Raw genomic sequence first — 20,634 nt, forward strand, 5'->3', positions numbered from 1 at the left:
TTCAATAATAAACCCACTCCTGGAATTGGTTCCTAACGAGAATGGGTATCGATAGCTTGTCCTGCGACTACAGAAGTTTACTAGTCAAATGTGGGATACACACTCTTGCGGATCACATCACGCGATACACAACAAACGGTGGATACTCACATCAAAGGGCAAGGATCCTTTACTTGGATTCTAGAGGACCTCATGGAGGAAATATACTATAACTATGACTGGGATTGTTTATAAACTATGTATTCAAGGGTCGGTTCGACAAAAAACCTACGCATAGGATTGGTTCCCAACAATAACGAGTACGGATACCTTGTCATGCGACTACAGAACTTTACTATTCAAATGTGGGATACACAGTCTTGTGGATCACATCACGGGGTACACGACAACAGTGGATACTCACACCAAAGCGCACAGATCTTTTAGTTGTCTTCTGGGGGACCTCATGGATGAAATCTACTATAACTATGACCGGGATTTTTTATCAACTATGTACCCAAGGGTCGGTTCAATACTAAACCCACTCATGGGATAGGTTCCTAACGAGAATGTGTACGGATATCTTGTCCTACGACTACAGAACTATATTAGTTAAATGTGGGATACACACTCTTGCGGATCACATCATGCGGGACACGTCAACGGTGGATACTCACACCAAATCGCAGGGAACCTTTAGTTGGCTTCCAGAGGACCTCATGGAGGCAATATACTATAACTATGACCGAGATTGGTTATCAACTATGTATCCAAGGTTCGGTTCAAACAAAAACCTACGCCTGGGATCCGTTCCCAACGATAACAGGTATGGATACCTTGTCCTGCGACTACAAAACTTTACTAGTCAAATGTGGGATACACACTCTTGCGGATTACATCACGCGGGCACGACAATGGTGGATACTGACACCAAAGCGCACGTATCCTTTAGTTGGCTTGTAGAGAACCTCATGGAGGAAATCTACTATAACTATGACCGGGATTGTTTATCAGCTATATATACAAGGATCGGTTCAAAAAAAAAAACTATGCCTGGGATTGGTTCCCAACGATAACGGGTACGGATACCTTGTCCTGCGACAACATAACCATACTAGTCAAATGTGGGATATACACTCTTGTGGGTGACATCATGCGAGACACGACAACTATGGATACTCACAGCAAAGCGCATGGATCCTATGAGATGCATGCATGGATATCTTATTAGCTTGAAAAGGAACTTCTCGGGCCCAAGATTAGGATATCTATGTGTTCCATGTCGAGGTGGATACCTATATTAAAAATTTAGGATAACTTTGACTAAGATATTAGCTCAATATCAATGCATTGGGTTTGTCTATCACGCGGTTAATTATGAGTCGATGCGGACACTTCTAGGTTTGATTCCTAACGAGAACGGGTATGGATAGCTTGTCATGCGACTACAAAACTTTACTAGTCAAATGTGGGATACACAGTCTTGCGCATCACATCACACGATACACGAAAACGGTGGATACTCACACCAAAGCGCACGGATCCTTTTGTTGTCTTCTAGAGGACCTTATGGATGAAATCTACTATATCTATGACCGGGATTGTTTATCAACTATGTATCGAAGGGTCGGTTCCATACCAAACCCACTCCTGGGATAGGTTCCTAATGGGAATTTGTATGGATAGCTTGTCCTACGACTACAGAACTTTACTAGTCAAATGTGGGGTACATACCCTTGTGGATCACACCATGCGGGACACGACAACGGTGGATACTCACACCAAAGCGCACCGATCGTTTAGTTAGCTTCTAGAGGACCTTATGCATGAAATCTACTATAACTATGACTGGGATTGTTTATAAACTATGTATCCAAGGGTCGGTTCAACAAAAAACCTACGCATGGGATTGGTTTCCAACAATAACGAGTACGGATACCTTGTACTACGACTACAGAACTTTACTATTCAGATGTGGGATACACAGTCTTGTGGATCACATCACGTGGTACACGACAATAGTCGATACTCACACCAAAGCGCATGGATCCTTTAGTTGTCTTCTGTGGGACCTTATGGATGAAATCTACTATAACTATGACCGGGATTGTTTATCAACTATGTACACAAGGGTCGGTTCAATACTAATCCCACTCCTGAGATAGGTTCCTAACGAGAATGTGTACGGATTCCTTGTCCTACGACTACAGAACTTTATTAGATAAATGTGGGATACACACTCTTGCGGATCACATCACGCGGGAGACGTCAACAGTGGATACTCACACCATAGCGCAGGGAACCTTTAGTTGGCTTCTAGAGGACCTCATGGAGGCAATATACTATAACTATGACCGAGATTGGTTATCAACTATGTATCCAAGGGTCGGTTCAAACAAAAACCTACGCCTGGGATTTGTTTCGAACGATAACAGGTACTGATACCTTGTCCTGCGACTACAGAACTTTACTAGTCAAATGTGGGATACACACTCTTGCGGATCACATCACGCGGGCCACGACAACGGTGGATACTGACACCAAAGCGCACGGATCCTTTAGTTGGCTTATAGAGAACCTCATGGAGGAAATCTACTATAACTATGACCAGGATTGTTTATCAACTATATATCCAAGGGTCGGTAAAAAAAAAAAACTTACGCCTGGGATTGGTTCCTAACGATAACGGGTACTGATACCTTGTCCTGCGACAACATAACCATACTAGTCAAATATGGGATATACACTCTTGTGGGTCACATCATGCGGGACACGACAACTGTGGATACTCACAGCAAAGCGCATGGATCCTATGAGATGCATGCATGGATATCTTATTAGCATGAAAAGGAATTTCTCCGGCCCAAGATTAGGATACCTATGTGTTCCATGTCGAGGTGGATACCTATATTAAATTTAGGATAACTTTGACTCAGATATTAGCTCGATATCAATGCATTGGGTTCGTCTATCACGTGGTTAGTTATGAGTCGATGCACACACTTCTAGGATTGATTCCTAACGAGAACGGGTACGGATAGCTTGTCATGCGACCATAGAACTTTACTAGTCAAATGTGGGATACACAATCTTGCGGATCACATCACGTGGTACACGAAAACGGTGGATACTCACACCAAAGCGCACGGATCCTTTTGTTATCTTCTAGAGGACCTTATGGATGAAATCTACTATAACTATGACCGAGATTGTTTATCAACTATGTATCCAAGGGTCGGTTCAATACCAAACCCACTCCTAGGATAGGTTCCTAACGAGAATATATATGGATAGCTTATCCTGCGACTACAGAACTTTACTAGTGAAATATGGGGTACACACCCTTGCGGATCACACCGTGCGGGACACGACAACGGTGGATACTCACACCGGGATCCGCCACCCAGCACCCCGTGGACGCCGCAAAAAGATGCCCCCGTGGACGCCGTCGGCCGCGCGGGCTTCTCCCGGCCGCTAGGGTTAGGAGATGAAGTCGCCCCCGTGTGGCCCTGGACGAGAGACTACGAGAGCGAAGCGGGTTATTTTTGTGACGCGGGGTTTTTTCTTCTTTTTCGTCTGGCTCTTTCTAAAATTACTAAGGTACCCTTCTGGCGGGTGTCATCGATCTCAAGAATTTGCGGCACTTTCTATGCCGCTAATCGGGTAAACTTTGGCGGCATCTTTTAAAACTGCCGCAAATGACTAGCGGCGCTCTTAATTGTGCATGTATTCATCCAAAATTAGGGGCACTTTTCCTAATCACCCGTAATTATGTCACCATTAGCGGCACTAATCTTAAACTGCCAGCTGAACCTACCATTAACGGCAAATTATAAAAAATGCCTGCAACAAAGTACCGGCAATATGGAGACGTGACGTAGTGGCCGGGACTGAATGCTCTCTGCAATAGATCACACTCCTATTTTATTTTTGTTGCGACACCAAAGAAAAAGAAACAAAGTTCATACAATGTGTTGCAGCCTTGCAGGTGTGCAGATGTACTGTACTTAATACTTGGATTGTTGGTTACTATACGGATATTTTCAAAGAACTTTATATGATTTCGGCAATCTTTAGTGTTATTATGTTCAAAAAAAGGAGACGAACAATTTTTGTTCAGACGAAATAGCCAAATTTAAAACGAGTCAAGCTGAAAATGCAAAATAAGTTAACGTTCAAAGTAGGATTAGATAGGTACATGTGGGCTTGGGGCTGTACTTCTTGCTGTGACCATCGTACTGTGAAGGACAGATAAGTACTTGTGGTGGGGGCAGATAAGTACCTGACTCTGCGTACTGGTACAGAGAACAGTGCAAATACCTGACATGTTGCTAGGCTTAGTACAAATACACTGCATGCAGTCAACGCGGTAAGCTAATCTCCAGCTGAACGAACAGTCCGCGATTAGGTCCTGGCGCCATACGGTCCCGTAGGAATCCGCGTTCGCACAAGTCCAGGTATGACCACCGGTTGCATTGCTGCCCTGGTCAATGAACAAGCGTCGTCCCTTTACCCGGTCATGACATAGAAAGGACTCGATATATTACATTTTGTTTGTGACGCATGATTTTAAATAAATCTGTTCAGAGCCATGCATGCATGGTAAAATTAATGGAACATTTGAGGTCAAATTCATATAGTATGTGCTAAGCAGGCATGGAATTGAAACTAACTGAAGTATATTGTGCTTGACTGAAACCAGGAATGTAGTCATCACACACGGAGGTGGGGCTTTGGCTTGCATATGAAATAATTATGAAAAATACATAAAAACAAAATTTAAGGATGTCGAAAATTCGGAAATAACATTTCCTATGTATATCGAACATACTACTCCCTCTATTTTTTTATTAGATTGTGTTGTAGCATTTTTTGAAGTCAATCTCTACTAAGTTTGACCAAAAGTATAGTGAAAAATATCAATAACCATAATACCAAACTCACATAGTATGAAAATGTAGCTTATGGTGATTCAAATACTATAGCTTTTATATTGTGAATATTGATATTTTTTTCTAAATATTTAGTCAAACTTTATAAAGTTTGACTATGACTATTCCCACAACGTGAACAAATTGTAAACGGAGGAAGTATGCTCGCACATAAGTTTGTGGGGGGAAATATATTTTATGTGGCTTGTGCAAAAAAGATTTGAAAACAAAAAGAAGTGAATAATCATGTTAGAACATCAAAATTTGATTTTAAAAAAGTGAAGCGGATAGTCATGTTGGAGCATCAATTTTTTCTTTTTTACACGGGACATAAAATGTCTTTTTTTTTTTGCAAAAACTTGTGTGCAAAAATAGCGCGTGAACCGAGTTGGATTTTCTTTCACACTTCATATGCACCCGCGAGCCTAATTAGATTTCCGGCCAGACTTATGTTTATGCACCAATTCGATTACAAGTGGCCGGAGCAGTACATTACCTTCATTTCTAGTACTTAGCACTCCGAGCCAAATATTTTAAGTTCAGAGAGCAAACAGTACTCTTTGGCCTAGTGGCACATTGCTAACCGTTACGCGTGTACTTCTCTTCACCTTCCTCCATGTTGACTCACCTACTTAATAATACCCTGTTAACTTGATCCCCTCACATCTTCACGCTTCTATATAAACCCTACACGAGCTGTCATGCAAAGCACAGGCAAGCTCATTCACCAACTGGAGCATCCAGCGAACAGGAGGCACTCCAAACCTGCAAGGCAAAGTGCAGTCCAGCCATACTTGCAGCTGATCGAGCTAAATCCGTGTGCACGCCATGGCAACCATATCGGCTAGTGCCAGTCCAGCCATGCAAGAAGCGGCAAAGACGCCAAGCGCCTCGCCGCTCCGCGCCACCGTCGCCACGGCCGCATCGCCGGCTCGTTACAGACCATCGCCGCTGGTCATATTCAGCGCCTGCCTCGTCCTGCTCGGCGCCGGCGGGCCGCTCCTGCTGCGCGTCTACTTCGTCCACGGTGGGCAGCGCCTGTGGCTGTCCGCGCTGCTGCAGATTTCCGGCTGGCCGCTGCTCCTCCCGCCCTTGTGCGTCTCCCTCTTCCGCGGCCGCCGCCACGGCATCGCCAACCTGCTCCTCCCGCTCCGCCTCGTCGGCGCCGCCGCCGTGCTCGGCGCGTTCTACGCCATCTCCTGCTACGTGTACGCGATGGGTTCCCAGGCGCTGCCGCTCTCAACGTCGTCTCTGCTCCTCGCGACGCAGCTAGCGTTCACCGCCATTTTCGCTTTCCTCTTCGTGGGCCTCCGCTTCACGCCATTCTCCGCCAACGCCGTCCTCCTCCTCACCATCGGCCCGGCGGTGCTCGGCGTCGGGCCGGGCTCAGGCAAGCCGGCGGGCGAGCCCTCCAAGACTTACTGGGTTGGGTTCTGCGAGGCCATCGCGGCGGCCGCGCTCGCCGGGCTCGTGCTGCCCCTCGTCGAGGTCTCCATGGAGCGGTACGGCCGCCGGTCGGGACCCGCCGCGAGGGTGCCGCCTCCCTACTCCACGGTGATGCAGATGCAGGCCGTGATGGGCGCCGCCGGCACGATGGTGTGCCTGCTCGGCATGGCCATCAAGAGCGATTTCAGCGCGCTGCGGGGCGAGGCGGCGGCGTTCGGGCTCGGCGAGACCAACTACTACCTGGTGCTGGTGCGGGACGCCGTGTCGTGGCAGCTGCTGAACCTGGGCATCATGGGGCTCATAACCTGCGCCTCCTCGCTCCTCGCCGGCATCATGATCGCCGTGCTCCTGCCGCTCTCGGAGATCCTCGCCGTCATGTTCCTCCACGAGAAGTTCGACGGGCCAAAGGGCATTGCGCTCGTGCTCTCCCTCTGGGGTTTCGCATCCTACCTCTACGGCGAGAAGGCCCAGAAGAAGCTGGAGGCGCAGAAGAGCGAGCAGCAGGTAGCAAGGAAAACCGGAGACCTGGAGCTGGCTGCCCCTTGAAGACTGACAAGTTTTGTGTGCGTGTAGTGTGGCTGATATATACAGTTTTTTCTTTCTTTCAGAAGTACAGAGTAACATACGGTTTGTACTACATTGTTTGATTTTAAGTAGCACAAATGTACGGACTACTATTCAGAAATGTTCAGTCGTTTCCCATGACTAGTACAGTACACTCTTGCTTCAAATGCGGAAGTTTTGTTATCTCTCTGATAAAGATGGCACAAATTCTGGTGATTCCATTACAGCGAAGAATATGACATCAAACAACGAACTTGAACTCTGATGTGTGTCTTAATTCCCTCAAAAAGGAAATACTTTCAGAAATTATCATCATCATGAAGAGTTAACTGTACCGTTCTGCTAACGTCCATATATCTCAGTGAAAGAATGAAACAGTAGTACCAGGTCACTGGAATTAAGAAATTGACCCAAGCAAGCGCAGTACACAAACAAAATTGATATATTCACAAAAACTCAAATTCCTAAACAGTATATATTAGAGCAAATCCCTTCACCGTCAACTATCATCCTACAACAAAATTGACATATTCACAAAAACTCAGATTGACATATTCACAAGTGATGCCATAGAACTGTAACATATACTGACAAAGTCTGATGCACTTCCCAGTTCACCACAACTACTAGCGCGTACAAATATTTGTATCCTTCCACTTTTTCCTTGCCACAACCCAGTAACTCAACATATTTTTCATACTTCATCTCCTGGAGAATTTGGAGACGAGATACACTAGAAAGAAGCAGCCAAGAGCAAAGAGAACGACAAGAACAAGATGGCTCGAACCATTCTGTATGATTTTCTTGTTTATTCTCCTCATGTTGTTCTTGACCCCTGCCTGAGCCTCTGTCAGAGTCATTTGCTGCAAACAAGCACAATGTGTGCATTAGAAATAATGGTACAGGGGAACATTATAAGTTTCCAAAACAAGTATATACACATGGCATCATCACATTCTTGATTCATCACATGTTCTTAGCAAACAGCATAGTGCTCTAGGCATATGGCTTTTGGCTTCGCCAGGACATGAATCAGAGAGTGAACAACACAAATTATATCCAATTAGATAGCATAAGGCCCAAATCAGTTAATGGCCACCTATAGACACAGCGCTATTAGGTAACTGTACTAGCCAAGTTGAAAGGATCACTGATCACGTTTGAGTGTTTGACAATACGACCACGCAAAGGTAGGATATATTTATCATAAACATTTTCCCTGATACTTAAGTTGAACTGTTCATAGGCTCTTCAAATACCATTTTGAGCTTTCCTTCAGAATTGTTCCAGAATATTTTAGCTTTATTAGTCACTTACCAGCTGAGATATGAAATCATTTTGGGACTTCGCCTCTGAATTGATCTCTTTAGCAACCTGGAGTACCAAATCAATGCATTGTTATTCGCAAAAAAAAAAAAGCAATGCATTGTTAAAATAGGCAGCATCCACCATTACACAATGGCACTGCAAGCCTACAGCTCTAGTCACCACACTATACATTTAAATCTAAATATTATGACATGGAAATTTTCTCCAGTAATAGTTTGTTCATATGAATTACAGAAATTCATCAACTCACTTACTCCTTTTAGCTTGCTGAGTTTCCCACGAAGTCCAAGAATATGATCATCCAAATCAGCATTTTCTGGGTCGATCTGGAGCGATATCTCTCGGGAACTCGATGATGCAGCTGGCCTGGACGTCAGCCCTTCCCTGCAGAACCGAAACAGAATTTAAAAGATGGTAATACTTCAGGCGGGATTTCGGATTCAGAGAACGTAAAACTCTGGACTGCATCAATATATGTTGGTCATCTATAAAGCACAATCAAAATCTAATATATGTGCTAAAAACATGGGGACAGCATCCAACCATAACACCATAATGTGAACAACGCAGGACACACATCAGGATATTACCTAATACAACTGGTTAACTATGAGAGACCGCAAGAATCACGCGTTCACATGAGAAATCACGGCTCGATCAGTAACAATCGCGCTAGACCTAATGGGGAATTCGCACGCCAGGATCTTTGCCGACAGCAATACAGCATGATGATGGTACAGCTTAATTTGAGCAGCAGGAGGGGCGAACCTTGAGCCGTAGGAGCTGCTCGCCATCTCGGAAGCGGGGGAGGGGAGATCTCGAAAGATTGGAGCCCCCAAAGCTACAGATCGGACTACGCCTTGCTGCCTGGCTGTAGGTATCAAGATGCGACGCACTATCGCTTCCTTGTTCCGGGCTTCGCCGCGACTCCGCAGCGGTGGCGTGGAAGAAGCGAAGAGGAACCGAATCAGATTACAGCCGTGGTGTGGAAGAAGGGAGATTCCTCGCGCGATCCAGGCTCGAGCCTGTGGTTATCACTTTAATCGTGGCACATCGAACGGCTGAGGATCCACCGGTGACGTCGCTCGACTAGAAAGCGTGTTGTTGGGCGGTAACAGATTTTTTTTCCAAACAGGCAAACAGCCTTTATGTCCGTCGGCTAAGAGCATCTCCACCGACACCTTTTCCGATAAGGGGCGCTTTATCTCCACCGACACCTAGACGCTCCTAAATAGGCGTTGTTCCCTGGCCGACACGAATGTATCGGAGACGCCGGCTCATCGTGCTAAACTATAGGAACGGCCGTTCCACACCAGCATCCCTCATACCAGTGTTCTCCAATATTTTTTTGTGTGTGTCAGGATCCGAGCTATATCATCTACCGTTGGTGCTCTCAAATAATCTCCAGCAAACACCGCTATGACGGCTCAACAAAATCTGTAGAGAGTCTTGAAGCATATCGACTTCGCCATGCGTAGGTAGTCATCGGCTGCATCTAGGAGAGTTCCATATGCAAGACAGTGCAATGCAGCAGTGCATTTCTGGATTAAGAAGAAACCCCACAAAAAGGCGTAATCTTGCTTTCACATGAAGTAATCGTCATACTTGTTGACGCCAAGGATAATCTTCCTGAACAGGTCCTTGTTCATTCGAAACCGGCACCAAAAATCCTTCGGCGTGTGAGTTGCATCGTCGGCAAAGTAGTCGGAGTCAAGAAACAAGGGGTCAGTTTGACGATGTCGTTCCTTGTCCCTCGTCTTTCCAACCCTTGAACCGCCGCGCCGAGGCGTGGACAAGATCACAATGAGTTGGCAGAGGCGGAGGAGGCTCGCCAGCATCAGCTGCTACTGGTGCCACCGGACGGCGGCAGTGCTCTCCTCCTCCTCCATGAACACATGTGTCAACATCTCATCGTCGTTGTCCATCGCGGAAATCCACCGAACACCTTGCGGGCGGGAGGGATGGACGATCGTGACGGCAGCCTCCTACTGCCGGTGAGTCGGTCAGGCGCTGAGATCGGACACCGGAGGTTTTGATGACCGGTGGCTTGTGGACAGGTGGGGTGGAAGGCGAGCACGGGGGAGGCGATGGTGATCTAGAAGGGTCGGAGGCAGATCAAGCGGGGTAGGACGTGGGGAAAACACACGCGTTTAGCTGGCAGACCGTGGGTATTTTCCTACGTGGATGAGGCTACCGGCGCCCCCGATTTGCACCCCGCGCGAAGCAGCCGGCACGGAGTTGCCGGTGATTCTATTGGGTTCGAAACTAAGCCGGCGCTTCATCGGGCGCGCCGGTGTGAGCCCTATTTTGCCGCCGATTTCCAAATGGCTATCGGAAGCGCTATTGGGCTGGCCAGTGGAGATGCTCGAAGTGACGAAGAAACTCTCTTACAAGCGGGTTGCTAAGCAAAAACTAAGCTAAGTGCCCCCAGTCCGCTATATTAGTTATCATTTTTAAAGCCAAAAGGCACGCAACGCAAGCAAAATAATGAACCAAATATTATCAAAAAGAAATAAAGATTAAATAGGATAAAAATATGGAGGTTGTGTGTGAGAAAGACTTATGTTGTTCCGTAACAATGTCGTTATGCGTCTGCGCGACCAGTGAGCTTGTCAGGATATTTGGGAGGGGGTTGGATGGGGTAAACCAGAAAAAACCATGATCTAGGGAGCAAAAGGCTAAAACAAAATCTACTATAAGAGGTCGTTTGGTATCCATCATTTGAGCCTGGAATCCTGAAATTCATTTTAAAATTCCATAGGTGGGCTGTTTGGTTGCCACAGAACTGGGCCATCATTTCATTTAGGAAATCCAGCAAAATGATGCCATGTGTAATCAAAATAGGCGGCGGTCCTAGGGCCTCTCTTGCGTGAAGAGGAGGACCTACCGGAGGCCTGGACTCGTGATCTGGCCGGAGTGTTGAGTTTCGGAAGGCTCTGCCGATGAATGTAACAGTGCTTTTGCCTGGAGTTTGTTGGATCGGAGGTATTCGGTCGTGCGCACCCATGTTTTTATTCCGACCGATTGGTTCTGGAGGGAGCGGCGCGAAGCTCTTTTTCTTTGATTGACATCAAGTGACTATGGATCCATGATGAAAGTCGGAAGAAGAGAATTTCATGAAGGTCAGAGGGGAGGACTAGCTAAGGACAAGGTGACCGCCTTCTCCTTCTTGCGCTGGTCTGATGATGGATGCTTTGGGACAAGGGTGCTTTCTTTGGCGGCATGAATAGAATGACGTCAGCGGCGACAGTGGAATGGAGGGCAAGAAGGGAGGCGGGACAAGGTTCATGCTAGCTATGTTTGTGGAGCGTGGATGTGTCGGGATGAGGATTTGGTAGGAGTGGCTGACCGGAGGGCTCCGCTCGGACACAAGATGGACAGTGTCCGCCTCCTAAACCGCCACCAGTTTGAAGGCAAAATGAGAGCAAATGGCTGTCCGTCGACACGTCTAGGGCCACCCTTGGAGATTCTCCTGCCGAATAGGAATTGGTCGGATTGGGCCATTTTCGCTGAAATTGCTGGACTAGGCCAAGCCAGATTGCCGAGATTGGCAAATGCAGGCCCAACATAGCCATGACAGCGACATTAAAACAGATAGATTCGTATTTGCCAGAGTAGTTCTTTTTCTACAAATGATTTCATTCCGCAAACTTCGGCCCCTGTATTTTCTCTCTCCGTTTGCGTCTTTTTGAAGAAAGCCAAAATCTTTCCGCTCCATTACCTGTCAGGATGGGTACAGTAGATTCCTTTTTAACCAAACCAATTCCTTTTTACAATTTATCATCCTTCATGAACAAATATATGATCAGTCATCAGTGCAACACGATCATGACTGACAGTGATATCTGAATCGTGGAGCACGACCAGTATATTCATCAGGACACAAACTGTAGAAGGCAGAGTACCAATACCATCACTAAAAGGGCGAAGATGCATGACCAGAAAACATGGATGATCACCTTCTATTTTTTCCTGAACATGGATAACCTGTTCATCGATCTACTCTTCAGAGACAATCACGTTGAAATTAACCAGGTTATTCTTAAAAGAGCAGTTAAAATTGGTAATTTCTGAGTGCATTTTGTTGGAACCAGCCAAATTTGTATGATCAATGAAACTCAGAACAGAGCATCACTGTGAGTGCAGGAAGCAAATGGCAATCAATTATAGACAACAGAAGGTGGAGAGGAAACATGACAGGATGCCACAAATCCGAAAGCTGGTTCAAGTTGATATGAATCGTAATGGATGTCAACACCTATCCAACTACACATACTGGCAACTCCCAGTTTCTCGACACATGAAGTATACCACAACTGCAACGAATAAGGCATGCTAGTCCCGATCTATAGACATGACTAAGCTTGCAAAATACGGGCCTCCTGGAGTGCTTCCTGCAGGTTCTTTACAGCACTGTCATAGTACACGAAGCCCATGAACCAAAACTCATGATTATCAACAGAGACCACCTGGATGTACTTCTCAGCCGAATTTGTTCTGCTTGTTGAAGGATTGACTGACCTCAGTTGGGCTAGGGGGATGACGACCTGTTATTGGACAAAGAACAATGTTAAGTTACACAATAATAATACAAATTACACTATGGCTTCTACAACTAGGAATGTACTCCCTCCGTTGTAAAATAAGTGTCGCAACCTTTTCTAGATATAGATGTATCTACACACTAAATTCGTCTAGATACAGCCGTATCTATATAAAGTTTCGACACTTATTTTGAAACGGAGGCAGTAATTTCTAACATAACCAGCAAATGTATTGCTAAATGTGTTCCTTTGTGCAGTGGTGAATACATGCTCAGAACAAAAAGGAAAATATCTACTATGATTGATTCCATGAAAGCTCGAAACAGAACCAGGTTAAACTATTCATTACTTTACATTGAATACATATTATAACAGTAAGTTATCTTGTTTCAAGAGCAATTAGTTAAGCCTGATTGCCATACCAACATAAGCTTAAGCATCACTTGCAGTTCGTTAAGCAGATTTCATTCTCTCCTAGACAGCAATAGAATTTCATTATATGTGGGAAAACACATCGTAAAGCAAACAAAATGAACTACCTTGTAATAGCTCCACTCATTTTTGTCCCCAACCTTGTAAGCAAGTGGGTTATCGCTACAGAATGCCAACTTCACAGTGGAGAGGTAGAGCACACCCATGACAGGGCCAGCAGAGGTCGACAGATAACATGCAAATGGCTTCTTGAGTTTTTCTTCAGGGAGGACATCAAAGGTTTGATGGAAGATTTTCTCATATCCACCTTCTGCTATGACTTTGGTGATCTGGGAGACCCTGCCCATTGCTGCATCAGCAATGCTTGGTCCAGTTTTCACTGTTACAAAACATATCAGATTGATTTTATCAGCTCATACTGTCGAAAAGACAATTAATGTTGCTTCCATGTTCTATCATCTCATACTGTAAGCTCTAGACTATGAGAGTCTACTCAAGAAAGCAAGCACACCGCAAGAATATGACAAACAATTAATGCGAACGAAAAATAAGGGAGAGCCGAGGTGGCACTTCCAACGCAAATAGCTATCTTAATAAATCCACATTGTACATCACAGAGATTTAATACCATTTAGAACTGGGGAAAATATTGACACAATTTACCTAATAATCAGAACGCTTAATGCAACCAAATACTGGTATACCAAACCTCCCTCTCTATAGTCTATGTGCTCATCCGCACCAACTCCACATTAACCCAATCGCATAAGCCAAAAAGCCACAGCAGTACAGCACACCTCATGAATCCATCACCATCATCCTGCTTCCAGCATGCAGACTTGGACAGTACATCCAATACGCTATTGGACAAGAGCACCTTAATTCAGCAGTGCATAATATATGCAATGCCCACCGAATCCCCGCTGAAGCACCAATGAAATCCAGTGGAACATGAATAAACTAAACGAGCCGAGGTCCAACAACCCCACCATCACAATTCACAAGAAGTCACCCTGCTAAATCCCATACTACTAGCAGGCTTCCCAAAATTCAACTTGCAGGAACCCTAAGCATTTAGCAATTTCGATGCAGAAGAAGACGCAGCAGAAACGGGATCCTTACGGTGCTGCCAGAAGTTGCCGGTGGTGTTCTCCGCCTTGCGGGCGGCCTCGCCGAACCTCTTGCCCATCTTCCCCAGGACGTCCTTCACCGAGTCCATGGTATCTGCACCAGGGCCACGAAATTCTGTCAGAAAAAAAAAAACGCGAACACCCGTCGTCGAATCGGAAGCGAACGGGCCCAGATTTGGGACGCACTCTTGGGAGGCGGCACGGAGCCGGCGGAGGGGCCGGAGACGTAGGGGTTGCCGGAGGGGGGCGGCGCGGAGTAGGAGGCGGCGGCGTGGTAAGGCGGAGGCGGGGGCGGGGCGACGTCCTCAGGCGAGAGCGTCGGGTAGGGCGCGTACCCCGGCGAGGGCGCGGGCGCCGCGACGTAGCCCCCTCCGGTGGAGGCGGCGGTCGCGGGAGGCGGAGGATGCATGTCGCCGGCGGGGAGGCGTGGCCTGCTCGTCGGAGGAGGGTACAGGCTGGCGCCCGTTGCAGGATTCGTGGACCTGGGTGCCGCGTGGTCTGCCGGGTCGCGTCGGGTTGCTTTGCTTTGGCTTTTCTCTTTTTTCCTTTCCTTTTTCGAGGGTTTTAATGAGGCGAGCGGTCTGTACGATCTTCCGGAACGTTGGTGCTCGTCTGTCTCGGCGATTTGCACAAAAATAACCCAAAACTGAAAGAAAAGCACAGACTGACCCTCCGGCGAAACTATTTCAACAATCTAACCCTTTTGTGTGGCGCCCCTCACACCGGCGCCACACATGTCCATGTGGCTCCCCTGTCGCTGGCGCCACAAACCCGTCCGACGTGGCCCGTCGACGCTGAGCTGGTGATCCCGATCCGACGTGGCAGCATGTGTGGCGCCGCTCTCGCCGGCGCCACACGTTGAAAGTGTGGCGCCCCTGGCAAGGGCGCCACACATCCACTTAAGTTTGGTCGCGCGCGCCCAGCCCAGCCCGACCATCTCTTCCTTTCTCTTCTTCGCGGGGTCAAGAACAGGAGGCGGCCGGCTCTCTCTCTCCCTCCCTCTCCCCCCCACCAAATCCACCACCAAATCGTCAGATCTGTCCGTGGAGATCGTTCCCAAGTCGTTGCTTGAGGTAATCTCCTCCGTTCCCCCTCTTTTCATCCATTGATTTTGTGTATTTGCTCCAATCTATATGTGAAATCCTAGATGTGGATTTGGTTGATTTGAGGGTGAAGATGGATTTGGTTGGATGTTAGGGTTGTTGAAGTAGGAGAAATGGTAGTGTGCTAGTTTGTATGGGTAGATTATGTTGATTATGGTAACTAATGAACACATGTGTGTATGTGTTGTTCCCATTATGCTAGGGGGATGGAAAGAATTGTTCATGTTCATCATGTGGACAAGGATGCTTACTTGAAGGGAAACATAGAGCCGGACCCGAAAGAGGTTGACTTGGTGTTTGACCTTAGCCCTAGCTTTGCGGAGGTGGCAGCACAAGTTAGGGTTGAGTTGAATTGGAATGAGCCAAATGATGGTGTTGAGCTAGAGGAAAGACATAATTTGGGGTTTGGAATGCACACCCGTTGGAAGACAATGCGTATCAACTCCGAGCAACGTTGGTCCGTTTACAAGGAGACGGTGGCCGGTCACAAGATAAGGCTCTCGGACCAGCTACTGATCATCGCCTTGGTAAGCTATTGCCTCACCAACTAGCTAATCAGACGCGAGCCCCTCCTTGGGCAGATTTCTCCTTTTGCTCCTCAGCCTACGGGGTATTAGCAACCGTTTCCAGTTGTTGTTCCCCTCCCAAGGGCAGGTTCTTACGCGTTACTCACCCGTCCGCCACTGAAAACACCACTTCCCGTTCGACTTGCATGTGTTAAGCATGCCGCCAGCGTTCATCCTGAGCCAGGATCAAACTCTCCATGAGATTCATAGTTGCATTACTTATAGCTTCCTTATTCGTAGACAAAGCAGATTCGGAATTGTCTTTCCTTCCAAAGTTGTTTGCAACCAAGACGGTTGATGCTCGTATCGAGCTTGACCTTAACCGGCCCTCCTCCCCCGTTCGAGAGAGGAGTCCACCACCCATGAGCCAAGAAGAAGCCACCCAATCTCCCATTGTTCAATCTCCCATTGCCCAACAACCTCCGTTGGATAATGAGTATGACGAGCATGACGATGGTGATGATTGTTTCGAGATGAATAGCAACAATCTCGGTGATTTGGATAAATATTGGACGCAAGAGGAGATGGACCACTCCATTCCTTATTCCCGATGCTATGCGTCGGACTCGGATGATGATGGACCCGAAGAGGAGGTTGACGAGGATGGCTTCACGGCTAAGGAAGCCGAAAGAGCCGAGATCTTCAAGAAGGTAACCGGACGGGATATCCGGGTACCATTGTTCCGTGATGTTAGTCTTGCGGATGGAGCCGTGGTTGATGGTGGCAAAAGTTTACTTCTTGGAGCTAGGCCAATATCCAAGAGAGATGTGGAAGCTAGGACGTCTATGATCTCTAAAGGGCTCACGTTTGATACCTTCTTGGAATTGAAGATATGGTTGAAGGAGTTCTCCATTAAGCATCATCGCCCTTACATTGTTGTTCACTCGGACTTGAAGACGCGGTACACGCTAAAATGTGTGGATAAAAGGTGCCCACACATGCCAACTTATATGAACTATTGGGTCCAAAACATCCAGGGGCTCCGGACGATAAGTCCTTAGCCGTTTTGGCGAGGCTCTTTGTGTGGCGCCCGTGGCAGCGGCGCCGCACATGCTAGTGTGGCGCCCATGGCATCGGCGCCACACAAAGAGCCTCGCCAAAACGGCTAAGTCCCATACGATTTGTCTTACAGTATGTTTTGGGCAATTACACATGGATATGTGGCGCCGATGGGAGGGGCGCCACACAGTGCAGTGTGGCGCCAGTGTGAAGGGCGCCACACATTGACTTGTGTTAAAACCATGAAAAATCCTACCATATTCCAACAAAACTGCCATCATGTCAAAAGCTATGTCATACACACATCATATCAACAGCCATTTCGTACACACATCATGGACATAACATCATCATACCTAACATCGTAGCACATAGTTTCATACAATTTAAGATAGAATTCAAACAACACGAAGCAACGAAGATAGAGTTGACAACACTCTAAGTTCTAACTATCGGTGTCCGAGCCGGATTCGCCGGTGTGGGGGTAGTGCACACGGCAGGCGGTGTCGTCGAACACCTTGACGATCATCTCGCCGTCCCCCTCGTACAGGAAGGTGAGCTGGCAGCCGGGCTCGAGGTGGAGGTCACGGGCGAACTTGTCCCACCCCGTGTGCAGGTACATCTTGCCCTGCCCGTCGAACAGGACCTCCACGGGCCAGCGGCAGAAGTTGCAGCTAGCCTCCCGTAGCTGCAAGTGCGCCGGCTCGACGCCGTCGACGAACTCGGCGAACTTGTCCGGTAGCCTCTTGATACCGAGTGGGTCGTCGTCGATGCGGAGGAGGAACTCGAAGCAGCGTTCCTCATGCGAAGACGAGGAGGATGCAGGTGACGGTGACCGTGGGGCCCTTGCTGCTCCACCGCGGCGGCCCCTTCCCCGGCCCCGGGGGCGCCCAGGACCGCGGCCTCGACCGCCTCGCCGGCCACCGGGACCGGCCATCCTACATGTTTACATTATTGAACCATATTACGATCCATTCCAATAACAAATATGAGTTACTCCATCACAAATACTAGACATACATGTGGGTTCATACACATACATACATAGGGTTCATACACATACATGTGAAATTTCATAAGTAGGTTTCAACAAATCTATGGTTCAAACACATGCATACATGAGGCTACCATCTCCAACACAAACAATACAATATAGAGTGCACAAAAAAAACCATGTCTAGGGTTCATGTCCAAATCTAGCCCGATCTATGAAATTAGTGGATGAATGGAGAAGATTCGAAGGAGATTACCTTGAGAAATGGATGGGGAACGATCTCCACGGACAGATCTGGTGATTTGGTGGTGAATTTGGTGGGGGGAAAGGGGGGAGAGAGAGGAACCGCCGGCCACCTCCTGTTCTTCACGGGAAGCAGAGAGGAGAAAGAAGATGGTCGGGCTGGGCTGGGCGCGCGCAGCCAAACTTAAGTGGATGTGTGGCGCCCTTGCCAGGGGCGCCACACTTTCAACGTGTGGCGCCGGCGAGAGCGGCGCCACACATGCTGCCACGTCGGATCGGGATCACCAGCTCAGCGTCGACGGGCCACGTCGGACGGGTTTGTGGCGCCAGCGACAGGGGAGCCACATGGGCATGTGTGGCGCCGGTGTGAGGGGCGCCACACAAAAGGATTAGATCGGTGAAATAGTTTCGCCGGAGGGTCAGTCTGTGCTTTTCTTTCAGTTTTGGGTTATTTTTGTGCAAATCGCCGTCTGTCTCTACGGTGATGTCACGGCTTGGCAGATCTCGAACTTTGACTTTCAGTAAATCGAATTTGCTTAGGCACGAAGGTCCGCGTTCTAGCCTGCTACCTTAGCGTGGATGAGTGAATTGTTTTTAGTACCCGAAATAGTTAGCGTGTTAATTAATGTGTAGACGTGCAACATGTTAACGTGCCTGTTCTATTGTTTCGGGTGAGATCCAGTCTAATCCAAGCGCTGCCCGTATGTAGCAACACGTTAATTTGCCTTTCGACTTTTGGTTGGACTCTCCCAGCCACTTTTTTTTGAGAGCAACCACATATTTCATTAATTGAACACCAAGTTACATGAAGCAACACATGTGGAAACTAAAAGACAAACCGGGATAAAATGATTATCCGGAATTTGCAGATAAAAACCTAAAAGATCGAGAAATACAAAACGATCTCTAGGGTTTGCTGCAACCACCGTAGCCAGCGGCCGCCGTCCAATTCCAACGCCGCCGAGACGAACGCAAGAAGAGACGTCGAGCCTCCACCTTTGCAAGATCCAAAAAAGCACCATCGCCATCGAGGCTTTGTGAGTCGATGAACAGGCCTGCTGCAAGCAACGAGGCACATGTCGCTGTGGCACGTCGACCGGGGGACGCCCCCGTGCTGTGTTGGACCAAGATACGCCGCCTCCCATCGACGAAGTCGGAGAAGAACGACATAACCACCACCTCCGGACCAACATCTTCGCTCCAGAAGAACCACCTCGCCCCGGCCGCCAGCGCCGTCGTGGACAACGACAAACGCCAGTGACACGTTGAGAAACAGATCTCGCCAGATCTGAAGAACGGCGAGAAGACCAAGCCGCCGACCTGAAAGATCGACAAGCACACGTTGCCAACAACTCCGAGACGTCACCGTGAAGGTCGCCGCCGGTGTGGGAGTGGAGTTGTGGCAGATTTATTTCCCCGGGCGCCGCTCCCACCACCCCAACGACGCACCATAGGAGACAAAAACTAACCCTAACTACTAGGCCAGAACGGAGGAACGAGGTTCCCCCTCCCTCATGCCGCCGCCAGAGCGGCAAGCGGAGGGAGAGGAAACCAGGCCCAACGCCCTGGCCGGAGATTGGGAAGATTGGGATCGCCTCCGCCGCCGCCTCTCAGGAGCGGAAGAGGAAAAACGGGGCTGTGAGCACGCATCGACTCTCCCAGCCACTTGCGGCAACTTCGAGCACCCCACGTTCAGGCCCACACCACGTGTGCTCGCTAGCACCGCCGCTTGCTTATGTAAAAAAATGTTTAAACTCGAAAAATATTCAGATTATTAAAATGTTTGGATTTTAAAATGTGATTTTTAAAAATGTTTATATTTAAAAATATTCATATATATTGGTTGTATTATAAAATTTTAAATTATAATTTGAAATAGATAAAAGTTAGAAAAACACAAGGCCAAAAGAAAACAGGCGAAACCAGCAAAGAAACGAAAGGAAAAGGAAAAGAAAAAACTGATAAAAAGCAGAACCAGAAGTTTCTTGAGTCTTCCCAAAATAAAAATAAAAACTAGGATGTGCTCCATAGTCTCCATCTCATGATCGTAGAGGACGCATCTGGGAGGATGTTGCAATCCGCGACAGGCAAGTCGATCTGCTGTCCAACAGCGGTGCTAACAGGCCAACCATAGAAAGAATTTGACCCTTGGGGGGCCAAGACTTCCAAGTTAGTTTCCAAGACGAAGACCAGATCGATCCCTGTAACATTACTCTGTAGCAGGAGGCAGTCGTGTAAACACCATCTGCCGTCCACCGCCACAACAGCCTGTCAGGAGTGTCAACAAATCGAATGCCCCGCGTCAAACGCCACACCTGGATGTATTGCCACAGCGCCAGGTTGCTGAAAGCTCCACGCATGTCAGCAATCCACT

At 47.7% G+C, this 20,634-nt stretch overlaps 3 protein-coding genes across 3 annotated transcripts; 1 reads left to right on the forward strand and 2 right to left on the reverse strand.

Moving 5' to 3' along the window:
* The first annotated feature begins 5,622 nt into the window (after positions 1–5,622).
* Positions 5,623–7,137, forward strand: LOC127297025 (purine permease 3-like). The gene has a single exon (XM_051327279.2). The coding sequence runs from the start codon at positions 5,739–5,741 to the stop codon at positions 6,900–6,902; it is 1,164 nt and encodes a 387-aa protein (XP_051183239.1). The 5' UTR covers positions 5,623–5,738; the 3' UTR covers positions 6,903–7,137.
* Positions 7,138–7,348: 211 nt separating this feature from the next.
* Positions 7,349–9,268, reverse strand: LOC127297026 (bet1-like protein At1g29060). The gene is made up of 4 exons (XM_051327281.2): positions 9,018–9,268; positions 8,504–8,633; positions 8,238–8,294; positions 7,349–7,783 (listed from the first exon to the last, which is right to left on the reverse strand). The coding sequence occupies exons 1-4, from the start codon at positions 9,041–9,043 to the stop codon at positions 7,622–7,624; spliced, it is 375 nt and encodes a 124-aa protein (XP_051183241.1). The 5' UTR covers positions 9,044–9,268; the 3' UTR covers positions 7,349–7,621.
* A 3,183-nt stretch (positions 9,269–12,451) lies between these two features.
* Positions 12,452–14,857, reverse strand: LOC127297024 (GEM-like protein 1). The gene is made up of 4 exons (XM_051327278.2): positions 14,542–14,857; positions 14,348–14,449; positions 13,333–13,604; positions 12,452–12,796 (listed from the first exon to the last, which is right to left on the reverse strand). The coding sequence occupies exons 1-4, from the start codon at positions 14,762–14,764 to the stop codon at positions 12,608–12,610; spliced, it is 786 nt and encodes a 261-aa protein (XP_051183238.1). The 5' UTR covers positions 14,765–14,857; the 3' UTR covers positions 12,452–12,607.
* Between the last annotated feature and the right edge of the window lie 5,777 nt (positions 14,858–20,634).

This window comes from Lolium perenne, chromosome 4 (genome assembly GCF_019359855.2).
Source record: "Lolium perenne isolate Kyuss_39 chromosome 4, Kyuss_2.0, whole genome shotgun sequence".
In the NCBI taxonomy this organism is placed as follows: Eukaryota; Viridiplantae; Streptophyta; class Magnoliopsida; order Poales; family Poaceae; genus Lolium; species Lolium perenne.